This window comes from Podarcis filfolensis (assembly GCF_964270895.1).
Source record: "Podarcis filfolensis genome assembly, chromosome: 10".
In the NCBI taxonomy this organism is placed as follows: domain Eukaryota; kingdom Metazoa; phylum Chordata; class Lepidosauria; order Squamata; family Lacertidae; genus Podarcis; species Podarcis filfolensis.
In genome coordinates, this window is record NC_139612.1 from 65,752,140 (window position 1) to 65,770,718 (window position 18,579).

The 18,579-nt window shown below is 45.0% G+C and overlaps 1 protein-coding gene and 1 long non-coding RNA gene across 4 annotated transcripts in view; one reads left to right on the forward strand and one right to left on the reverse strand.

The window, feature by feature from the left end:
• TAF3 (TATA-box binding protein associated factor 3) overlaps positions 1–13,038 on the reverse strand; it is a 140,342-nt gene extending 127,304 nt beyond the window's left edge. For 2 of the 3 annotated variants that reach the window (XR_014538747.1, XM_083572631.1), the window contains exons 1-2: positions 12,646–13,038; positions 5,895–6,137 (exon numbers count right to left, since the gene is read on the reverse strand). Coding sequence is in view for 2 of the 3 variants with exons in the window: in XM_083572631.1 (XP_083428757.1) it covers positions 5,895–6,137; positions 12,646–12,811 (409 nt within the window). In the remaining variant the exon portion in view is untranslated. The remainder of the gene's footprint in view (positions 1–5,894; positions 6,138–12,645) is intronic. The other variant, XM_083572632.1, reaches the window with a different exon arrangement.
• LOC310743137 overlaps positions 1–18,579 on the forward strand; it is a 51,456-nt gene that overhangs the window by 3,548 nt on the left and 29,329 nt on the right. The window lies entirely within an intron of this gene.

Below are 18,579 nucleotides of genomic sequence, written 5' to 3' on the forward strand. Positions count from 1 at the left end.
GGCAACGTTTAACAGGGTCTTAGTCACTTGTACCATTAGAAGTCTTGTCGATTCCAGATGCCCTGCCTGCATATGATTCTGCCTAAGCAAAATTCCTACATACTTAATAGGGAACAAGTTAAGGGTTTTAATATTATCCACCATCCACTTATGTGGCTTGGGCCTTTTATCAAATCACATTAAACTTAGTATCAGCACAGCTCAAAGGAAGAAGTTTCTTTTTACAAAAAGATCCAAGATCTCTACGAAGATGCCTCATAGTTAGCACTGTAATGGATACAAGCACCATGCCAGCTTCAGAAATTAGTATGGAAACTTCATCATAAAAAAATGTGGGAGATAAATGCTGAAGATTAAACAAAAATGGCACAGACATCAATGTCCTACGGTCCTCAGAGCAGGGACTGTATAGGCCAGTTAAATCAAACCCAGCTTTAAGGTCAGTATAAGAAGAAAGGTTTTTAATTAAATTTAGTGACTCTCTTATCACAACATTTGTACTGAACAATTTAAACCAAGTCTCTGCCTGACAAATCAAAATCTGAAAACAGATCTAGAATTGCACATATTCAGAGGGGTGGCTGTGTTAGTCTCTTCCAGCAAAAACAGCAGAGGGTTTGTGACACCTTAAAGACCCACAGATTATGGCGTGCTGCGTGAACCCATGTTGTGTCAGATGAGCCAAAAAAACTTATGTCAAAGAAAATTTATTAGTCTTTAAGGTGCTACACAACTCTCTTTTCCCCCCATAAAGCTATAGGCCCTTTCTAGATACATATGGACCAAAACAGAGCACCTATGTATTGTCAGCTTTCCTTTAAAGAATCCATTCTATTCTTTCACTACAGTATTGTGTTCATCAGCATCAATTGCTAATTTCAGCAATATAGGGATTAAATCTTACATATGAAATCCAACAGACTTACGAAGCGATAATTCTTGGGTCTCTCTTGGAATGGATACAAAGCTTGACTCCCATCAAAACTGAATCTTACCAGAATTACAAAAAAGTAAAAAAGCTTTGCAAATACTGGGGCCCACCAATTAATATTTTGTATTTAAATTGGGGAGGGGGGTACCATATTTTCATGAGATGCAATTATTAGCAAGATCCTGAACAAGCTTTCTAACTTTGCCCTCTGTAACTGGAGGCATTAAGGTGTATTCTTAATATCAGGGAAGGTTACTGGCAGACACTTCATTGCCAAGCTATTCCAAGAATTAAATAGAGATTAAAAATGCTCTCCCTACTGTGTGGGTAACATCTGTGTTCAATGGACTATTTGGTTTCCCTCTTTCTATTAGCCCCAAATATACAGAATAATGGGCTTCTTTTTCAGTCAACGTTGTTCTCCTTTATTCTTGACCCCATGACAATGAAACTAAAACAGCATTTTGTATCTCAGCAGTGCAATTTCTCCTTCAATGTAAATAATTCAGGATCTAATTAGCAGGTTTTATGCACCACAGAACAGGGGGTTTTTTTCCAGCAGGTGGCTGAACTGAAAAACTATTACGCTCTTCCTCTGAAATTGTGTCCTTTTATATAGGTTGAAGCATTAAACGGGCAATTTTCATTTAATTTTTTAAAGAATTTGCATGGAAGTAAATAAAAATCCCAGCCACTGCAGAGACCTAAGCCTAACCTTCAACGCAACACCTAATTTATTCAAAATGATGCTACAGTCGCAACAGGCTGCATCCTTCACTTGTACTTATCCCATAGATTGATTAATAGCCTGAATTTCCCAGCCTTGGGGTAGCTACCTATCTAGGCTCACCATGCACCTTCAGCTGTGTTTTTAAGGCAAACAAATCCTTCTAATCAGTATTCTTGCAGTATTCTCCTTGTTAACTACATCAAGCAAGATCTCAGGCAAATTTTAACAATATTTTCAAAAGGACCACTTGATTGACACTCTGTAAGGGGGGGGGATACTGAGCAGACTCTTCCCCCCCACCCTCACCTGCCCAGTCTCTGCTCACATCCCATATTATTCTCCCTTTGAAATCTGTCTTCCCTACTGGCTCTTCTCTAACGGCACCATCTGTCTGCTTCTCAAGCTTGGCTGCCTTTCTCATTTTGTCCGTTTCTCCTGTTGCTTCTCCCTGCTAGGTCGATGCATACATGGAAGCTCATTTGTACAAAAAGCAATCAGTGTCTGGCACTTGACAAGTGGAATGGCAGAGGGAACTTAACACAGACTTTTACAGTACTTAACCACCAGGCATGGGTAGTTGACAGGAGAAGCTGTTTCAGGCTGGCCTCCTAGCCAGAAACGCAAGGGAATGGGGAGACAGGCTGGCTATACAATACAGACCTAAGAGCGTAGCACTGCAAAGCTTCTCTGCCTCCAAAACATGCTGCCTGAAAACCGGCAGCCTATCATGGCTACTAAAATTACGCTTCAAAATGAGGAGAGAGAAGGAGAATGGGCACTCCTCACTGTTTCCAAAGGGTGACGCACAATGCAGGTATTTCTGTGTAATGGTGGCTTTGCGTCTTCCAAAAGCAAAGTCACATAGGCGGGCAATATCCATAGCCCTTTTGTCCACTTGGCCTATGTCAGGTTTTCATCCAAAAATTTGTGACACATAACAGCAGCTCAGCAAGGTCTCCCGCAGAGACTCAAGACACACAGGTTTCAAGACACACACTATTGCCTTCCATTCCACCGGGCTTCTGTCTCATCACAGGTTAGCCAACAACTGAAGAGAGGTAGTTGGGTAACAACCAGCCTTGGGGGTTTGTCCCTTTTCTTAAATTAGTCATGAATTTGCTTTTCCAGCAAAGTGACAGAATTGGTATTTGACACAGTGGCATGTTCTTTGCTTTCATAGGGTACCTCATTCTTGCCTATGATCAAGACAGACACCCTAAAAACACAATGGGTTTTATCCAATGTTAGTCCTACTCAGAGTAGACCCAGATAAACTGAAGATATAACTGAGGCCCATTAATTTCAACAGGTCTATTCTAAATATAACTCAACTGGAGACTACTCAAGGCACTATATATGAAATATGTCCACCCACTGTATTTCCTAATGCGCTGTCCTCATAACTACAAGCTTATTAAGTAATACTAAATCCACCGTTTAGCAATGGTCCTCCATTATTGCCATGGCCTTTCATGCTAAACAAAGCAGCTATCTTTGATCTAATCAGGATTATACAAAACAGAATCTCTGTCTCAACAGAGAAAAGGGAAGATCTGTTCCTCCCTAGATATGGAGGCGATCATATCTATTTACGTCGAATGGCAAGCAAAATAAACTAATTCTATATCCAGAAGACAGCAATTTGTTTAAGCTTGAATGTGGTATTTCAGCTCACAAAGACCAGCACACGCAGCAGACAAGAGCGCTAACCCGAGTCATTTATAAGGTAGGAGAGCAACACCTGCTGGTCATGGGTTATAGTAAATACACAAAAGTCTCCACCACAGAAAAATTATCCAAGCAATAGGCACTAAAAACAAAAACTTCACTTCTCAATAGCTACACACATACAAAATATTTGAGAGAGATAATAAAGTGAGAAGAAACTATCAAGTTTCACCCATGATAAATGTATGAATAAATAAATTCTCAAGGGCCACTCACAACATTGCAGCCAACACTGGCTCAAGAATATAGCATGTGAGGCTGTATCCTATACTGGAACTCCACTGGTGCAGGCCCCTCCCATATTGTCAAAACCAGATTTGGGGTTTGGGGGACACACCCACCCAGAGATTTTGTGGTGCACTGAAGGAGAGGAAACGTTAAGTCTCATTGGACCAGCGGAGCCACATGTGCAGAACACTGAATGCAACCCACGGTCAGCTCCATTTGGCAGAAAGCGCTTCAGATTCTGAATTATGTAGCTCGAAATGGAAACCTGCAAAAATTCACAGGTTGTTGGCAACACCTCTCTGTGTGTTGGTTCCATGCGTCCGCAACATTGGAGCATTAAATGAATACATAGCACAGATCTATGGTGTGAGCATGCTTGGAATACTATGTGCAGTTTGGTGGCTGCATTGCAAAGTGGGTATTGCAGGCCTGGAAAAGACGCAGAAAGGTGTGATCAAAATGCTCACAGAGCTGGAGCAATATGAGGAAGGTTTACAATAATGAGTAGTGGCAGGCAGGAGCACATTTTGCTGTTCAGGGTTTTCCAGTTATGGAGGAAAGCCCCCTTTCTGGTCATCTTCTGCCTAAATTCAAAACATGGTGGGACTCAAAAGACAGGTTGTGACAAAGATCATATGGTCCAGGCAGATTCATATGATATAGAGCTGCCACATTTTGCTTCAGATGAACTGAATGTCACTGCATGACGAATGTGTGCCTTTAGGATGCAAATTTTACACAGTCCATAGGAACTTTTATTTATTTCTACCTTGGCTTTTCTCATGTCGTTAGTTGAAAGCAAGTGTCAAAAACACTAAAATATAATATAAATACAGTCATACCTCGGGTTGAAGTTGCTTCAGGTTGAGCGCTTTCGGGTTGCGCTCCACGGCGACCCGGAAGTAACAGAATGCATTACTTCTGGGCTTCGCCGCTCTCACATGCGCAGACGGTCAAAATGACCGCATGCACACGCGCAGAAGCAGCAAATCGCAACCTGCGCATGTGCAGAGACGCAGATTGCGTTCGCTTCAGGGGTACCACTGTAACTGCAATTGCTATCCAAGTGATGCCTAATACTGTATAACTCACAAAAAATGCAACAACCAATACCACGAAATCTGCACAGGGCACAAGGTTTGGTTCCTATTTGTATTTGACATTTTAGGAATTGGCCCAATCTGTTCCGAGTTGCTTGGGATCTGAAGCAGCTTCATTGAAAACAAATGTCACTTTAATAGGAAATCAAAGCAGACAGAAGTGGATGAAATTTGCAGGCATAGCAGCCCCTCAAAAGTGGCTTAACCCTGCCAAATTATAAAAAATATGTAGAGATTTGATTTGGGACGGGACACCTTGATTTTTGTAGAAAAAGGAAACATTTCTAACTTTTTCTTTTATGTTCAAGAGAACTGTATGAAATATGCAGCCACAGTCGCCCCTCAGGTTTCATGAACCCTACACAACATTTCAAAAGGAGCAAACATACAACACTACAATAGTACTCCTATCACTGGAACTAAAACCTTCTCAGGTACAAGGACTCTTTGCGCCACTTTATCCTCACCGACATATTACTGCTCTCCTGTGTAAGTGGGTTCTGAGGCACAGTTCACTCAGCGTTCCAAACCGATCAGCTGAAGTTAGTAGCTCACAATAATTTTCACCAGCCTACCTACTTGCCATGTCTTTTGAAGCAATTCATAGCACATTAAATTCCTGAAAAGAGGTGGAGGAGAAGAGTACCTACTTTTCCCACGGTACAAAACCTGGTCACTTCCCTGTTATTCTTACTCACCCATAGTGACCAGGTGAATGTCTAAGTGGAAATTTGGCGCATTAATACACATCTCAATATGCTTTGCTCACATGCCAAGTTGTAATGCACACCATGACCAATCTTAACCCTACAATGTTTTTAATTCAGGTTCTTCACAACTTTTATCTGGGAAACCAATGCTGGGGCATTAGTGAATTGCCCCAAACCTAACAGGGCTGGGCAGTGATTATAACCCAGCTCCATTTCCTACAATGGCAGCTCTTTGAGCCATTTGTCAATGAAGCCAGTGGAACTACCATGGTAAACCTGAACAGCAAAATGTGCTGCCTGCCACTACACGTTATTGCAACACTCAATTCTGCTGCTAGCTGTAATGTATCCTCACGATGCGAAACAGAAGGTAGCAGACTCCAGGCTTCCTGAAATGCAAGTGAGCAGGCATTACTGCTCAAAAACAAGCAGATAAAAACAAAGCAAAGAAATTATTAATTTCTCACCTTCTTGAGAAGAGACAATGGGTGGCATGTAATCAGGAATATACTCTTTCCTCTCTTCTGCATCTTTGCTTCCAGGCTGGGGGAACTGCAGGACATTATTCTTGCTGACAGGGTATAAGGGGATTTGATGCGCAAAAGTGACTGGCTCAATATTGAGTATGTAATCTTCCAGCTCATGCAGGTTGACCCCCATAAGATTGAAGGCTTCACCTACATCCTCCAAAATTGGATCTGTCCGGCCATCTGTTAAAAAAGAAAAGGAAAAAAGGAATCAAGAAAGGTTTTGAAAGCAAACATTGCAAGTGCATAAGAAATACGTTGATTTAGTAGCTTTAAAAGGAAAAGCAGCAAATCACTGTCAAGAAAAGTCCCAGCTGCCTCATTGCCTGGGTGTCCAAAAATCTGATTCTGGCAACTAGGAATATCAACACTTTTTCACAGGGTTCTTTAGGTTCTAAACACCTGACACTGCACTACTAGCATTTGAAATATTTGTTTCTACTTCTGGTTCAGACTTTAAAAATATATGCACACAAGGCTACAGCGCCATTGGAAGAATTTATATCCATACATGATGGTGAGTCAAACTCAGGTGGCCAAGAATTACAGAAGCAAGTCAGCATGCCAGTGGCTCAACCTATGTGTAGATGCAGAAAAGTGATGTCCCGTGATAATTTGTGGGGGACGGGCAGGGACATGGAAGACTTCCTGTCCCTTTTAATTCCAATGCATTCCTCCATCACCATCAACACGACCTCCACAAGGGAGCCCCTCTGGGAAACCCATTTGGTTGCAGGGATATAAAAATATGTATTTTACCACGTGGTAGAGTTTAAAGACAACGAGGTGTCCATGTGGCTGCAGGTGTCTTAGGCTCATGTAAGCACGCATGACTCCTCAGACAGTCACCTTTTTAGCAGCTGAAAGTATATACATTATTGTGCAGCCATATAATATGCACAGTTTACCCTTGTTAGTTAACCACCACAGACACTAGTTTTATTTGGACCATCTGTATGGAGTACCATCACATCCTCTGCTAGTCCCATCTCCCCAGTGCTACGGGAAGGTATGAAAGGGAGAGGTCTACTCTAGGCACATTACCCACCCACCCCTGTTTAGAGCTCTGAATGATGAGGGTACGAAATCAAGGTGGGGAGCCTAGAAAAGCAGAGGAGACTCCCCTTGTTAGGCCTTCCCCTCAACATGTGGATGGTGGAGGACAGGGGCAGCAAGGGATGGGTCCCCTGTTCTGGTGCTCCATGAGAAGTTACAGAACTACTGATTTGGGCCAGGTAACAGTTCAAGATCTCCATGATCCCTGGGACAGATGAACTGCCCTTTGAAGAAAGTAAGGACCTGCTTTTTACCTTCTTAGTGCACTTAGCCCAATACTGTCATTATAGATTTAATTCTCTCAACCTGCATCAACTGAATTGGTACTTATTTCTACAATGAGCCATTTATTTTGCGTTCGTAACTTCATACCGTTCTATGTTCATGTATACCCCCCTGTATGTCTCTTGGGAGCACTGCTTTCCCTGTGATAACCCAAGTCCATTAAGAATCCTATTTAACCTGCTTCCTTCTTAAACATGGCATCTGTTCTAACAATCCGAATGCTGCAAGTTATCCCAATGAGATGAACCTCCAGGTCCCTTCCAACTCTATGATTCTATGATCCTCTTCATTCATTAAACATGCACTTGTTGTTGTTTAGTCGTTTAGTCACGTCCGACTCTTCGTAACTAAACATGCCCTACTGCCTTGTTAATCTCCAGATCCACCACCAGAGGGCACCCCATCCATTCCCGACAGTAGTTGACAGTTGCAACATTTATTCCTCCCACCTCAATTACAAAAAGGCCCACAAATATTTGTGTTTGTGTTTATTGCATTTATATACCCACTTTTCTCCCAAGCAGCTCAAGGTGGTTCTCCTCTCCTCCTTTTATCCTCACAACAACCCTGTGAGAGAAGACAGTGACTGGCCCAAAACCACCCAGGGAGTTTCATGGCTGAGTAAGGATCTGAACCCTGATCTCCCAAGTCACAGTCCAACATGCTAACCATTACACCACACTGGCTGGTAATGGCAGGCAGTCAAATTGTGTACTTGCCCTAACCTTGACTGCCTCCACCAACCTTCACATCCAAAGTCCAATCAACTGGGAATAACTCTCCATAGGTCCCTACGAGTGAAGAATGGTTAATAGAGTAACTAATAGAGTATAAAGAAAGAGTAAGAAATCAAGATAACAAACTTTTTAGAAAGAAATGGAAATCGCTTATTGAGTATATACAAATAAACTGTAAACAGATCAAGACATTGTAAAAACCTGCAGTTTCAAGAATATATGAGAATAGACAAGTAAAAGAATAAGTTAAGAAAATTTGGAGCATGCAGGAAAGGATGAAAATGAATGTAAAGAACCGCAGAAAGAGGAGGAAGGGAGTCGAAGTTGGAAATGTTAAAGTTATGGTTAAATAATTGTTCTGAGTTATATAAATGAAAATTATAAACAAAATTATATTAAAAAAGAGAGTAAGTCTCCATACACCCCTCCAAACTGGAGAAGAGAATAGGAACCAATCCCTGTCGTGCCCAGCACTGCTATTTCCAGAAAGGAAAATAATGTTCCCCATGGCAATTAAATCTGTGCCCCTCTTAAATGATTACCTCCTTCAAGACAAACAAGCAGGCTGGCAGAGTAGAAGGCTGCTGTGCCACCAATATTTCTATCCAGCCTTCTTTCTGCCAGCTCGCTTGCTTCTTTGGAGCTATCTGGTATTTAGGCTGACCTCAGTCAACCCTGTTCCAACATTAAATGCACCCATTTTCTCCTTCATCTAATGGAATCCTCATCTCTTCTCTCCCCTTCAACCATAATTCCCAAATAGGAAGCAAAAAGGGAAACTGGATACTAGTCCGTGAGAAGCCCCAGTCTTTGGTCCACCACTTACAGAGAATATAACCCTATCAATTACCTTTAGCTTCACTTTCCTATCCACCCCCTCTGTGAAAACTGAACTCCATACCCAAAAATGCAACTAAAGAGCTAAAGGAGAGCCTGGCCACTGTAACATCATGCACTGATAAACTCAAGATTGGACTACTGTAATACATTCTATGCGGGGCTGCCTGCAAAGCGATTCTAGAAGCTGCAGCTAGTTACAAAATACGGCAGGTGGGCCATACTGGGGTTTCCTACTGCTCATGTGTTGCCAATTAGTTACCAGACTAGGTTTAAAGTTTTGGTTCCAACCTATACAGCCTAAAACAGTTTGGGACCAAGTCACTTGAAGTTACTGCACCCCTATTTGATCACTACTACAATCAGCTGACAAGGCCCTTCCAGTAGTGTAGCTTGAACTTCTTATGCCTAGTTTGTATGTGTTGCCGCAAATGGCTTGGTAACAGTGTTAGAAACTCAAGATATATAATCTAATTGCCAACTGGCGCTTTAAATCTAGGTTATGTTTGCAGCAATGGAACATCTAGGCACATATTATAATAATTTTGCAATGGGGTTTATTCTTATTCTTATTTTCATTTCATTTCTATACCGCTTTATACTGTAAAGAACAAATCTCAAAAGTGGTTTACAACACGTTAAAATACCAAATAAAACAATTCAGAATAAAACAAATTCAAGCTTCAGGGGGAAATATTTCAGATCCTTCTCTAAGCGACATTTTGCTTCCCGCAGTTGCCAACCTAGCATCCAGAGATCCCCATGTGGTCGCAATTGGACCCACACCAGTTGCAAAATGGGCCTGCCACCTGGCTAACTGCTAGCACTGTTTGGTAAGCTAGTCACTGAGGCTTGGTAAACCTCATGAGGTCTGCAGGCCAGAGGACTCCCACACCTGCTAGTAGAGGTTCAATTGGCAGTGGCCAGGCGGAGGTCTTTTTCTGCGGTGGCAACCTCTTTATGGGACACAGGTGGCGCTGTGGGTTAAACCACAGAGCCTAGGACTTGCCCATCAGAAGGTTGGTGGTTTGAATCCCTGTGACGGGGTGAGCTCCCGTTGCTCGCTCCCTGCTCCTGCCAACCTAGCAGTTCGAAAGCATGTCAAAGTGAAGAAGAAGAGTTTGGATTTGATATCCCGCCTTTCACTCCCTTTAAGGAGTCTCAAAGCGGCTAACATTCTCCTTTCCCTTCCTTCCCCACAACAAACACTCTGTGAGGTGAGTGGGGCTGAGAGACTTCAAAGAAGTGTGACTAGCCCAAGGTCACCCAGCAGCTGCATGTGGAGGAGCGGAGACACGAACCCGGTTCCCCAGATTATGAGACTACCGCACTTAACCACTACACCACACTGGCTCTACTGCAAGTAGATAAATAGGTACCGCTCCGGCGGGAAGGTAAACGGCGTTTCCATGCGCTGCTCTGGTTCGCCAGAAGCGGCTTAGTCATTCTGGCCACATGACCAGGAAGCAGTATGCCGGCTCCCTCGGCCAATAAAGCGAGATGACCGCCACAACCCCAGAGCCATCCATGGCTGGACCTAATGGTCAGGGGTCCCTTTACCTTTTTACCCTCTTTATGGAACTACCTCCCATCTGATCTCAGGCAGGGACCAACCCTCATGACATTTCAGCACCTACTAAAAATGTATATTTTCAGGCCTTCACCCATGTGATTCCAGAAGGTTGTTAGATTTTAATTTTGCCCTGCGGCATTCTTATTTTTGATCTGATTGATCTTAATGCTGATATTACATCTAAAAATTATGTATACCGGACCGATGTGGTAGGTGGCACTGAAATTTCAAAATAAATAAATAAGAGACTGAAATGTGGAATCTTCCCTCAGCGACAAACTCGTGGAGGCTCTAATCCTACACACGTCTTCCTGGGATGAAGTCCCTCTTAATTCCACGGGATTTACTTCTCTTTCATCATGCTTGTGGATGCAGCACACGTGAACTTAAGTTGGCCGCTCTTTTCAGCCTCAGCTCCACTTCTGCAGTACTGAGATAATCATATGGTGGTACCATAAAGGACTCTTGTAAATAATGCCAACATAATGTTTGTGAAGTACTTTGAGGATTACACAGGGCTATATAAATACTACAGTGTTAAATAAATGCTAGTCCAGGAATGCATAATTACACCCCTTCTCTGTCATCTTTATAACAACCCCTTTTGGTAGACATCTAGTTGGCCACTGTGGGAGCAGGATGCTGGCCTAGATGGGCCACTGGCCTGATCCAGCCAGCTCTTTGTATGTTCTTATGTAAGACAACTCCAGTCCTTCACTCCATGAACTTGATAGACCCATGTGCCACCTCCGAAGACAACCGCATAGCGATCCTACTTCCCCCCCTACATTCAATATTAGTCAAGTGACAACAACCCACATGGGCATCCCTCTCTTACTATGACAACCTTATGGTCCTCCCCACCCACCCACTTCTTACCATAACAACTCCATGGTACACCAGTGTCCACTACTCCAGTCACCTCGCTCTCCAAAACACCATATGCCGCCCATCGACTGCAGCCCCATGGCGACATCATGCCACCACTATAACAACCAATTGGGGGGGGGTCTCCCCAGGGAAGCTCGCGTGGCACCTTTGTTGTAGATCTTTAGGTGCCAGGCAAAAACATTCGTCTTCTCCCAGGCTTTTGGCTGATGAAACAGGTCTTTAAAACTGTATGTGTGTTTGTTGTTGTTTGTCACTGTGGTATGCCTTTTGCGGTTTTTATACTGTGATTCTCGGATGAAGGACGGTGTAGAAATTCAGTAAGTAAATAAATGAACAGCAAACCCCACAGCCCTCCTCTGCCTCCCATACTGCAACAACCCGCCCCCCTGCCCCCCCCATTTATTATTATTATTATTGAATTTATATTCCGCTCTATACCCGCAGGTTTCAGGGCAGTTTACAGAATAAAATTAGTATACAAAACCACAAAATACATAACCAAAACAACAACAACAACCCAATAATCCCAACACATTTTAAAAGGGCATAGCTGAAAACAGTTAAAAAACTAATAAAAAACAATTTAAAAGAAGCAGCGCCCTCCAGCCCCATGGCCACGTCGTGACACCTCCATGCCAACCCCATATCCACATCCCCCAAATATCCGCTCCAGCCCCAAAGCCACGGCATGCCAGCCCCACGCTCCCCCCTATCTACTCTAGCACACTACAACAACCCCACGCCCACCCCATATCTGCTCCAGCCCCAAAGCCACATCGCGCCAGCCCCACGCTGCCCCTACCTAACTCCAGCCCCACAGCTATCCTGTGCCACTGTGCCAACCCCAAGCTCCCCCTATCTATTCTAGCACACAACAACTCTATGCCCCACACATATCCGCTCCAGCCCCATGGCCGCATCCTGACACCTCTATGCCCACTCCAGCTCCACGTCCCCCAAATATTTGCTCCAGTCCCAAAGCCACGTCATGCCAGCCCCACGCTCCCCCTACCTAACTCCAGCCCCACAGCTACCCCGTGCCACTATGATAACCCCAAGGCCCTCCTCTGCCCCTCACACACCCCCACACTCCCCCCACACACCCCATATCCGCTCCAGCCCCACTGCCACGTCGTGACGCCTCCACGCCAACCCCACAGTCACTTCCCCCATATCCGCTGCAGCCCCACGGCCCCCTCCCCCGGGATCACCTCACGTGCGCCCCCATTCCTTCCTCACCCCTCCTCGTGACAGCCCCGTCGCCATGGCGACCCCCTCGCGCCCCCTCCCCCCCCCCGCGGCCGTTACTCACAGAGCTCGCAGTAGCGCCGGCAGCCTCGGCCCAGCGAGTGCAGGTACCTCTGGAGAACGTCGGTGAGGAGGTCGCAGGCGGAGAGCTGCACGGCGTCCCAGCCCAGCGCCTGGCACACCTGCGCCGTCGACACGCGCAGCAGCCAGCGCGAGTAGCTCTCGCACATCCTCACGGCCCCGCAGCCATGGCCTCGCCCCTCACGCCGGAGACGCCGCCAGCCCCACAGCAGCCCCCCGGGGTCCCGCCGTTAACGCCGCCGCCACCAGCGCCCACCGCGACGACGAAGACGCCGCCGCCATCTTGGGGTCGCCCGGGCAGGCCGAGCCGGCCGAGCCCAGAGACAGCAGCGAGAGCGAGCCGCTCGATTCGCTCCGGCGTCGGCTATCCAGGAGGCCGGGGGGGGGGGGTAGGAGGAGGCGTGACGTCACGCGGAGAGGGGCGTTTCCTTCTTCTGCCGCCGCGGCTCTTCTTAGTATTCTTCTTCCCTCACTCGAGGAAGACGGGAGGGAAGGAGGCGGGCGAAGGGTTGTTGTTGTTTAGTCGTGTCCGACTCTTCGTGACCCCCTGGACCAGAGCACGCCAGGCACTCCTGTCTTCCACTGCCTCCCGCAGTTTGGTCAAATTCGAGAACACTGTCCAACCATCTCGTCCTCTGTCGTCCCCTTCTCCTTGCACGCTCCTTCTTTCCCAACATCAGGGTCTTTTCCAGGGAGTCTTCTCTTCTCATGAGGTGGCCAAAGTATTGGAGTCTCATCTTCAGGATCTGTCCTTCCAGTGAGCACTCAGGGCTGATTTCCTTAAGGATGGAGAGGTTTGATCTTCTTGCAGTCCATGGGACTCTCAAGAGTCTCCTCCAGCACCATAATTCAAAAGCATCCATTCTTTGGCAGTCAGCCTTCTTGATGGTCCAACTCTCACTTCCATACATCACTACTGGGAAAACCATAGGTAGCGGCGTTTTATTCAAGCAGAAACCGGCTTCTGGTGCAAGTTCTCCCGGCTAGAGGTTGCTGCAAATGCATGCCCTGCAACATTTCTCGGATGAAAATAGGGACGTCAATAATAATAATAATAATAATAATAGAAGAAAAGCCTAATAATAATAATAGAAGAACAACAATTTTATTATTTATACCCAACAACAATAATTTTATTATTTATACCCAACAATAATTTTATTATTAATACCCAACAATAATTTTATTATTTATATCCAGCAACAATTTTATTATTTATACCCAATGTGATAGGAATTTTGAGGTCTTGTTGTTGTTGTTTAGTCATTTAGTCAGGTCCGACTCTTCGTTACCCCATGGACCAGAGCACGCCAGGCACTCCTGTCTTCCACTGCCTCCCGCAGTTTGGTCAAACTCATGCTGGTAGCTTCCAGAACACTGTCCAACCATCTCGTCCTCTGTCGTCCCCTTCTCCTTGGGCCCTCCATCTTTCCCAACATCAGGGTCTTTTCCAGGGAGTCTTCTCTTCTCATGAGGTGGCCAAAGTATTGGAGCCTCAGCTTCAGGATCTGTCCTTCCAGTGAGCACTCAGGGCTGATTTCCTTCAGAATGGAGAGGCTTGATCTTCTTGCAGTCCATGGGACTCTCAAGAGTCTCCTCTAGCACCATAATTCAAAAGCATCAAAAAAAGCATGAAAGCATTTGAGGTCTTAGATATATGGTAACGTTCATAAGCGTACCAACCAAGCTTGTACATAGATCAGCACAGGAAGACCGACCATTTTGATTCCTAAACTGAGCAAATGTTTTCGCTGCAAGGTTGAAGTGGGAAACCTCCCCATTGTCTCTTTCCTCACAAATCCTGTCTTAAGGTCACATTTAAGATATGAATAGGGTGTGAGTCCGTGACCTGGCCCAGGGACTAAGTATTTATCATTACAAAAGACTAGCCAGGCTCCCCAGGAAATCCAATCAAGTAACCTGCCAGACAGGAGAAAAACAACATTCAAATTAGACCACCTTTTCTGTGATGTAGGTATGATGTATCTGGGGGTGGTCTTGATCTACAGGGTGGCAATTTGAAAAGTCTTTATAAGGCCTTGCGCGCCATTTTTCTGGGTTCCTCCTCCTCTCCTGCGGGTGAGAGGAGCACCCTGTTGCAACAGATCAATAAAGATCAGGCTTACTAGCTGCTTTGCTTCTCAGTATTCTCTGGTTGGCCTCTGTTATTCTCTCCTACCAATAGGGAACCTATGTAAGGACTCTATATGGGCTCTTGGATACCCCATAAGGGGAAAGGTCAGATTTTGGTTTACAACACCAACAACAACAATTTTGTTATTTATACCCAATTTTATCATTCACATTTTATGCTGTATTTTATGCTCTTTTTTGTTGCATCAATTAAGTGTTTTAAAGTTGTTGTTAGCTGCCCTGAGCCCGGTTTTCTGAACCGGGAAGGACGGGGTATAAATAAAAATATTATCAGTATTATTTATTATTTATGTCCAGTAGCAACAACGATTTTATTATTTGTACCCTAGCCATCCGACTGGGTTGCTCCACCCACTCTGGGCAGCTTCAAGCATATAGGAAATCATAACAAAACATTAAACATTACAAACTTCCCAAAATGCTTTTATTTGGGGTTGCTGTCCTGTCTCTGCTGCGGATCACAGCAGACTCCTTTGAATCTCTTTGTGTCTTAAAATGGTAAAGGACCCCTGACAGTTAAGTCCAGTCGTGTAGGTCTCTGGGGTTGCGGCGCTCATCTCGCTTTACTGGCCGAGGGAGCCGGCGTTTGTCCGCAGTTTTTCTGGGTTATGTGGCCAGCATGACTAAGCCACTTCTGGCGAAACCAGAGCAGCACACAGAAACGCCGTTTACCTTCCTGCCGGAGTGGTACATATTTATCTACTTGCACTTTGACGTGCTTTCGAACTGCTAGGTTGGCAGGAGCAGGGACTGAGCAACGGGAGCTCACCCCGTTGCGGGGATTCGAACTGCCGACCTTCCAATCGGCAAACCCAAGAGGCTCAGTGGTTTAGACCACAGCACCACCTGCGTCCCCATTCTGTCTTAGGTCTACGTAAAGCGCTGTGAATTGCGACCCCATAGTCGCCTTTGACTGGACTTAACCATCCCGGGGTCCTTTATTTTTTTAACCTTACGAATTGCAGGGGCTTGGGCTCGATGACCCTCAAGGTCCCTTCCAACTCTATGGATGCTGCTGTTGTCTGATCGTAGCTAAGCTCTGGAACTCACTGCCACTAGAGGCATTGAGGGCCACCAATTTAGAATCACAGAATCATAGAGTTTGGAGGTCTTCCAGGACTCGCAGCCAAGATGGTGGTCAGGTATGCCGATGGCACCTTCTCACTTTAATATGGCTCAACCAGAGTACATATATATATACCAACTTTGGCTCCAAGGAGCTCAAGGTGGTTCTCCCCTCCTTGAGCTCCATGAAGCCTCCCAGCTTCATGGCTGGGTGGGGATTCGAACCCTGGTCTCCAGGTCCTAGTCCAACACTCTAACCACTGCACCACATAGAACACTGGTACCGTACCTTTCCAGGTTACATAACATTCAGATGATATAAAATACATCTTTGCAGCCCCAAAGCTAAAAGAAACAAAATGGCTTTTAATTACAAGAGCACAGGGAGAGTTTTTAAGGAGTCTTTTCTCTTCCATATGCATATGAGAGCACCAAGCAGCAGCCGCACTCACTGCTGGATAGTTTGGGCACTAAGAGGATCCAATTCCCTCTCTCTTGAAGAAGCAGCCTTAATTTTCCATGAAGGATTATATATATTTTTTCCTCTAATATTTAAAAAGGGGCAGAAGTTAGCCAAAACTCCCCCCCTTTCTGCATTAGCTATCCATATCTGTCGGGAATTTGCTTTTTTTCCATGCCAACTATAAAGCTGGGCATTTGTCCCATTTTAAAGCATGCTTGGACTGGAACAATTACCTTCTAGTCTGCATTACATTCTGAATCCAAGTTTAGGGCAAGCCTGGGAAAAATGTCATCTCTCACAATTGGGTTTTAATTGAGGACAGCAGCAGGCAAATTGATACTCTGAAGAGGCAATTAGTCCCATCTTGGCAACTCTCTTATAGCTGCTTCCGTAACAAATACCTAAGCAATCCACGGAGGTGATAAACCTGGGTTTAGGCCAGTGGTTCCCAAACGTTTGTGGGTACCACCCCCTTGGTTCCATAAGCTCACCCCCAGTACACCCTACCCTATAAAAAACATTGTTCAGAAAAGTAGTTGGCAAGATCCACTTAGGAAGAGAACAATAAAATCCAAAACGGTAAAAACTAATTGCATATTTATTCAAAATCCAGTTAAAACTATTTAGGTTAATTAATTCAACAAAACCGATTGATCCAGTGAAGCGAACGTTTTAAAGTCAAGGTGGTCATTTACACCTCCAGTGCCCCTCTGCTACTCACTCCTAGTTAATTCCACAGCACCCCACTAGTCTAGGTCATGGGTAGGCAAACTAAGGCCTGGGGGCTGGATCCGGCTCAATCGCCTTCTAAATCTGGCCCACGGACGGTCTGGGAATCAGCGTGTTTTTACATGAGCAGAATGTGTCCTTTTATTTAAAATGCACCTCTGGGTTATTTGTGGGGCCTGCCTGGTGTTTTAACGTGAGTAGAATGTGTGCTTTTATTTAAAATGCATCTCTGGGTTATTTGTGAGTCATAGGAATTCATTCTCACCCCCCCAAAAAATATAGTTCAGCCCCCCACAAGGTCTGAGGGACAGTGGACCAGCCCCCTGCGGAAAAAGTTTGCTGACCCCTGGTAGGCTATACCACTTGGACCCTTGCATGGCTGAATACTCTTCCCTATAAAAGAGACTACGAGGCTCTGGGCAGGAAATTGAAGCAATTAAATGCACAAATTGTCATCTCATCTGTCCTCCCAGTTGAACGACGTGGCCCAGGGAGAGAGGGAAAAATAGTGGAAGTGAACAGCTGGCTTCGCAAATGGTGTAAACAGGAACGGTTTGGATTCTTAGATCACGGACTGCAGTTTCTTGAAGATGGACTTCTGGCAAGCGATCGGCTGCACCTCACAACGGTTGGGAGGAATGTTTTTGCCAAAAATCTCAGAAACCTCATCAGGAGGGCTTTAAACTGACTAATGTGGGGGAGGGAGACAGTGCTCCTGAAGGTAGGAGTCTATCAATTGATGAAGATGATCATCCAAATGTCATAGACCAAATGGAGGAAACAGCACGCAGATCTAGTGGTGGGAGGAAAAAATCCTTAAATAAGAGACACGGGGGAATGATTAATGGACTTCAATGTCTGTACACTAATGCGCAAAGCATGGGAAATAAACAAGATGAGCTTGAGCTCTTGGTACAGCAAACTAAATATGACATAATAGGCATCACTGAAACCTGGTGGGATAAATCCCACGATTGGAATGTAATAATGGAGGGATACAATCTATTTCAGAGAAACAGACCAGACAAGAAAGGAGGAGGAGTGGCGTTATATGTCAGGGATGTGTATACCTGTGAAGAGATCCAAGATTTAGAACCTCAAAGCCAAAGTGAGAGCATTTGGGTCAAAATTAAGGGAGAGAAGAATAACAGTGACCTCATTGTGGGAGTTTACTATAGATCCCTAAGTAATCTGAGACTATGCCAACGTGCCTGTCTCTGTTCCTCCCTCTTCATGCCTTCTTCCCTTGGTGGTTCCCCAGCTGGTGCCTCCCACCATTCCTCGCATTTAGCCGGACCATGACAACAGTTTGGGATCAGAATGTTTCCCTTTCACCTCTCAGGTAAGCTGGTCTATCCTTCTGGGCTTAGCACTGAGCTCTGTAAACTGCTGTCTGGGCTGCAGCATTTCAGCTGGGAGTGAATGCTTACCCCCGTTTTTCAAACTTACAACAGAGAGATTTTGGATGTTACCATAACTGTGCATAGCTCTCATTTACATCAAAGA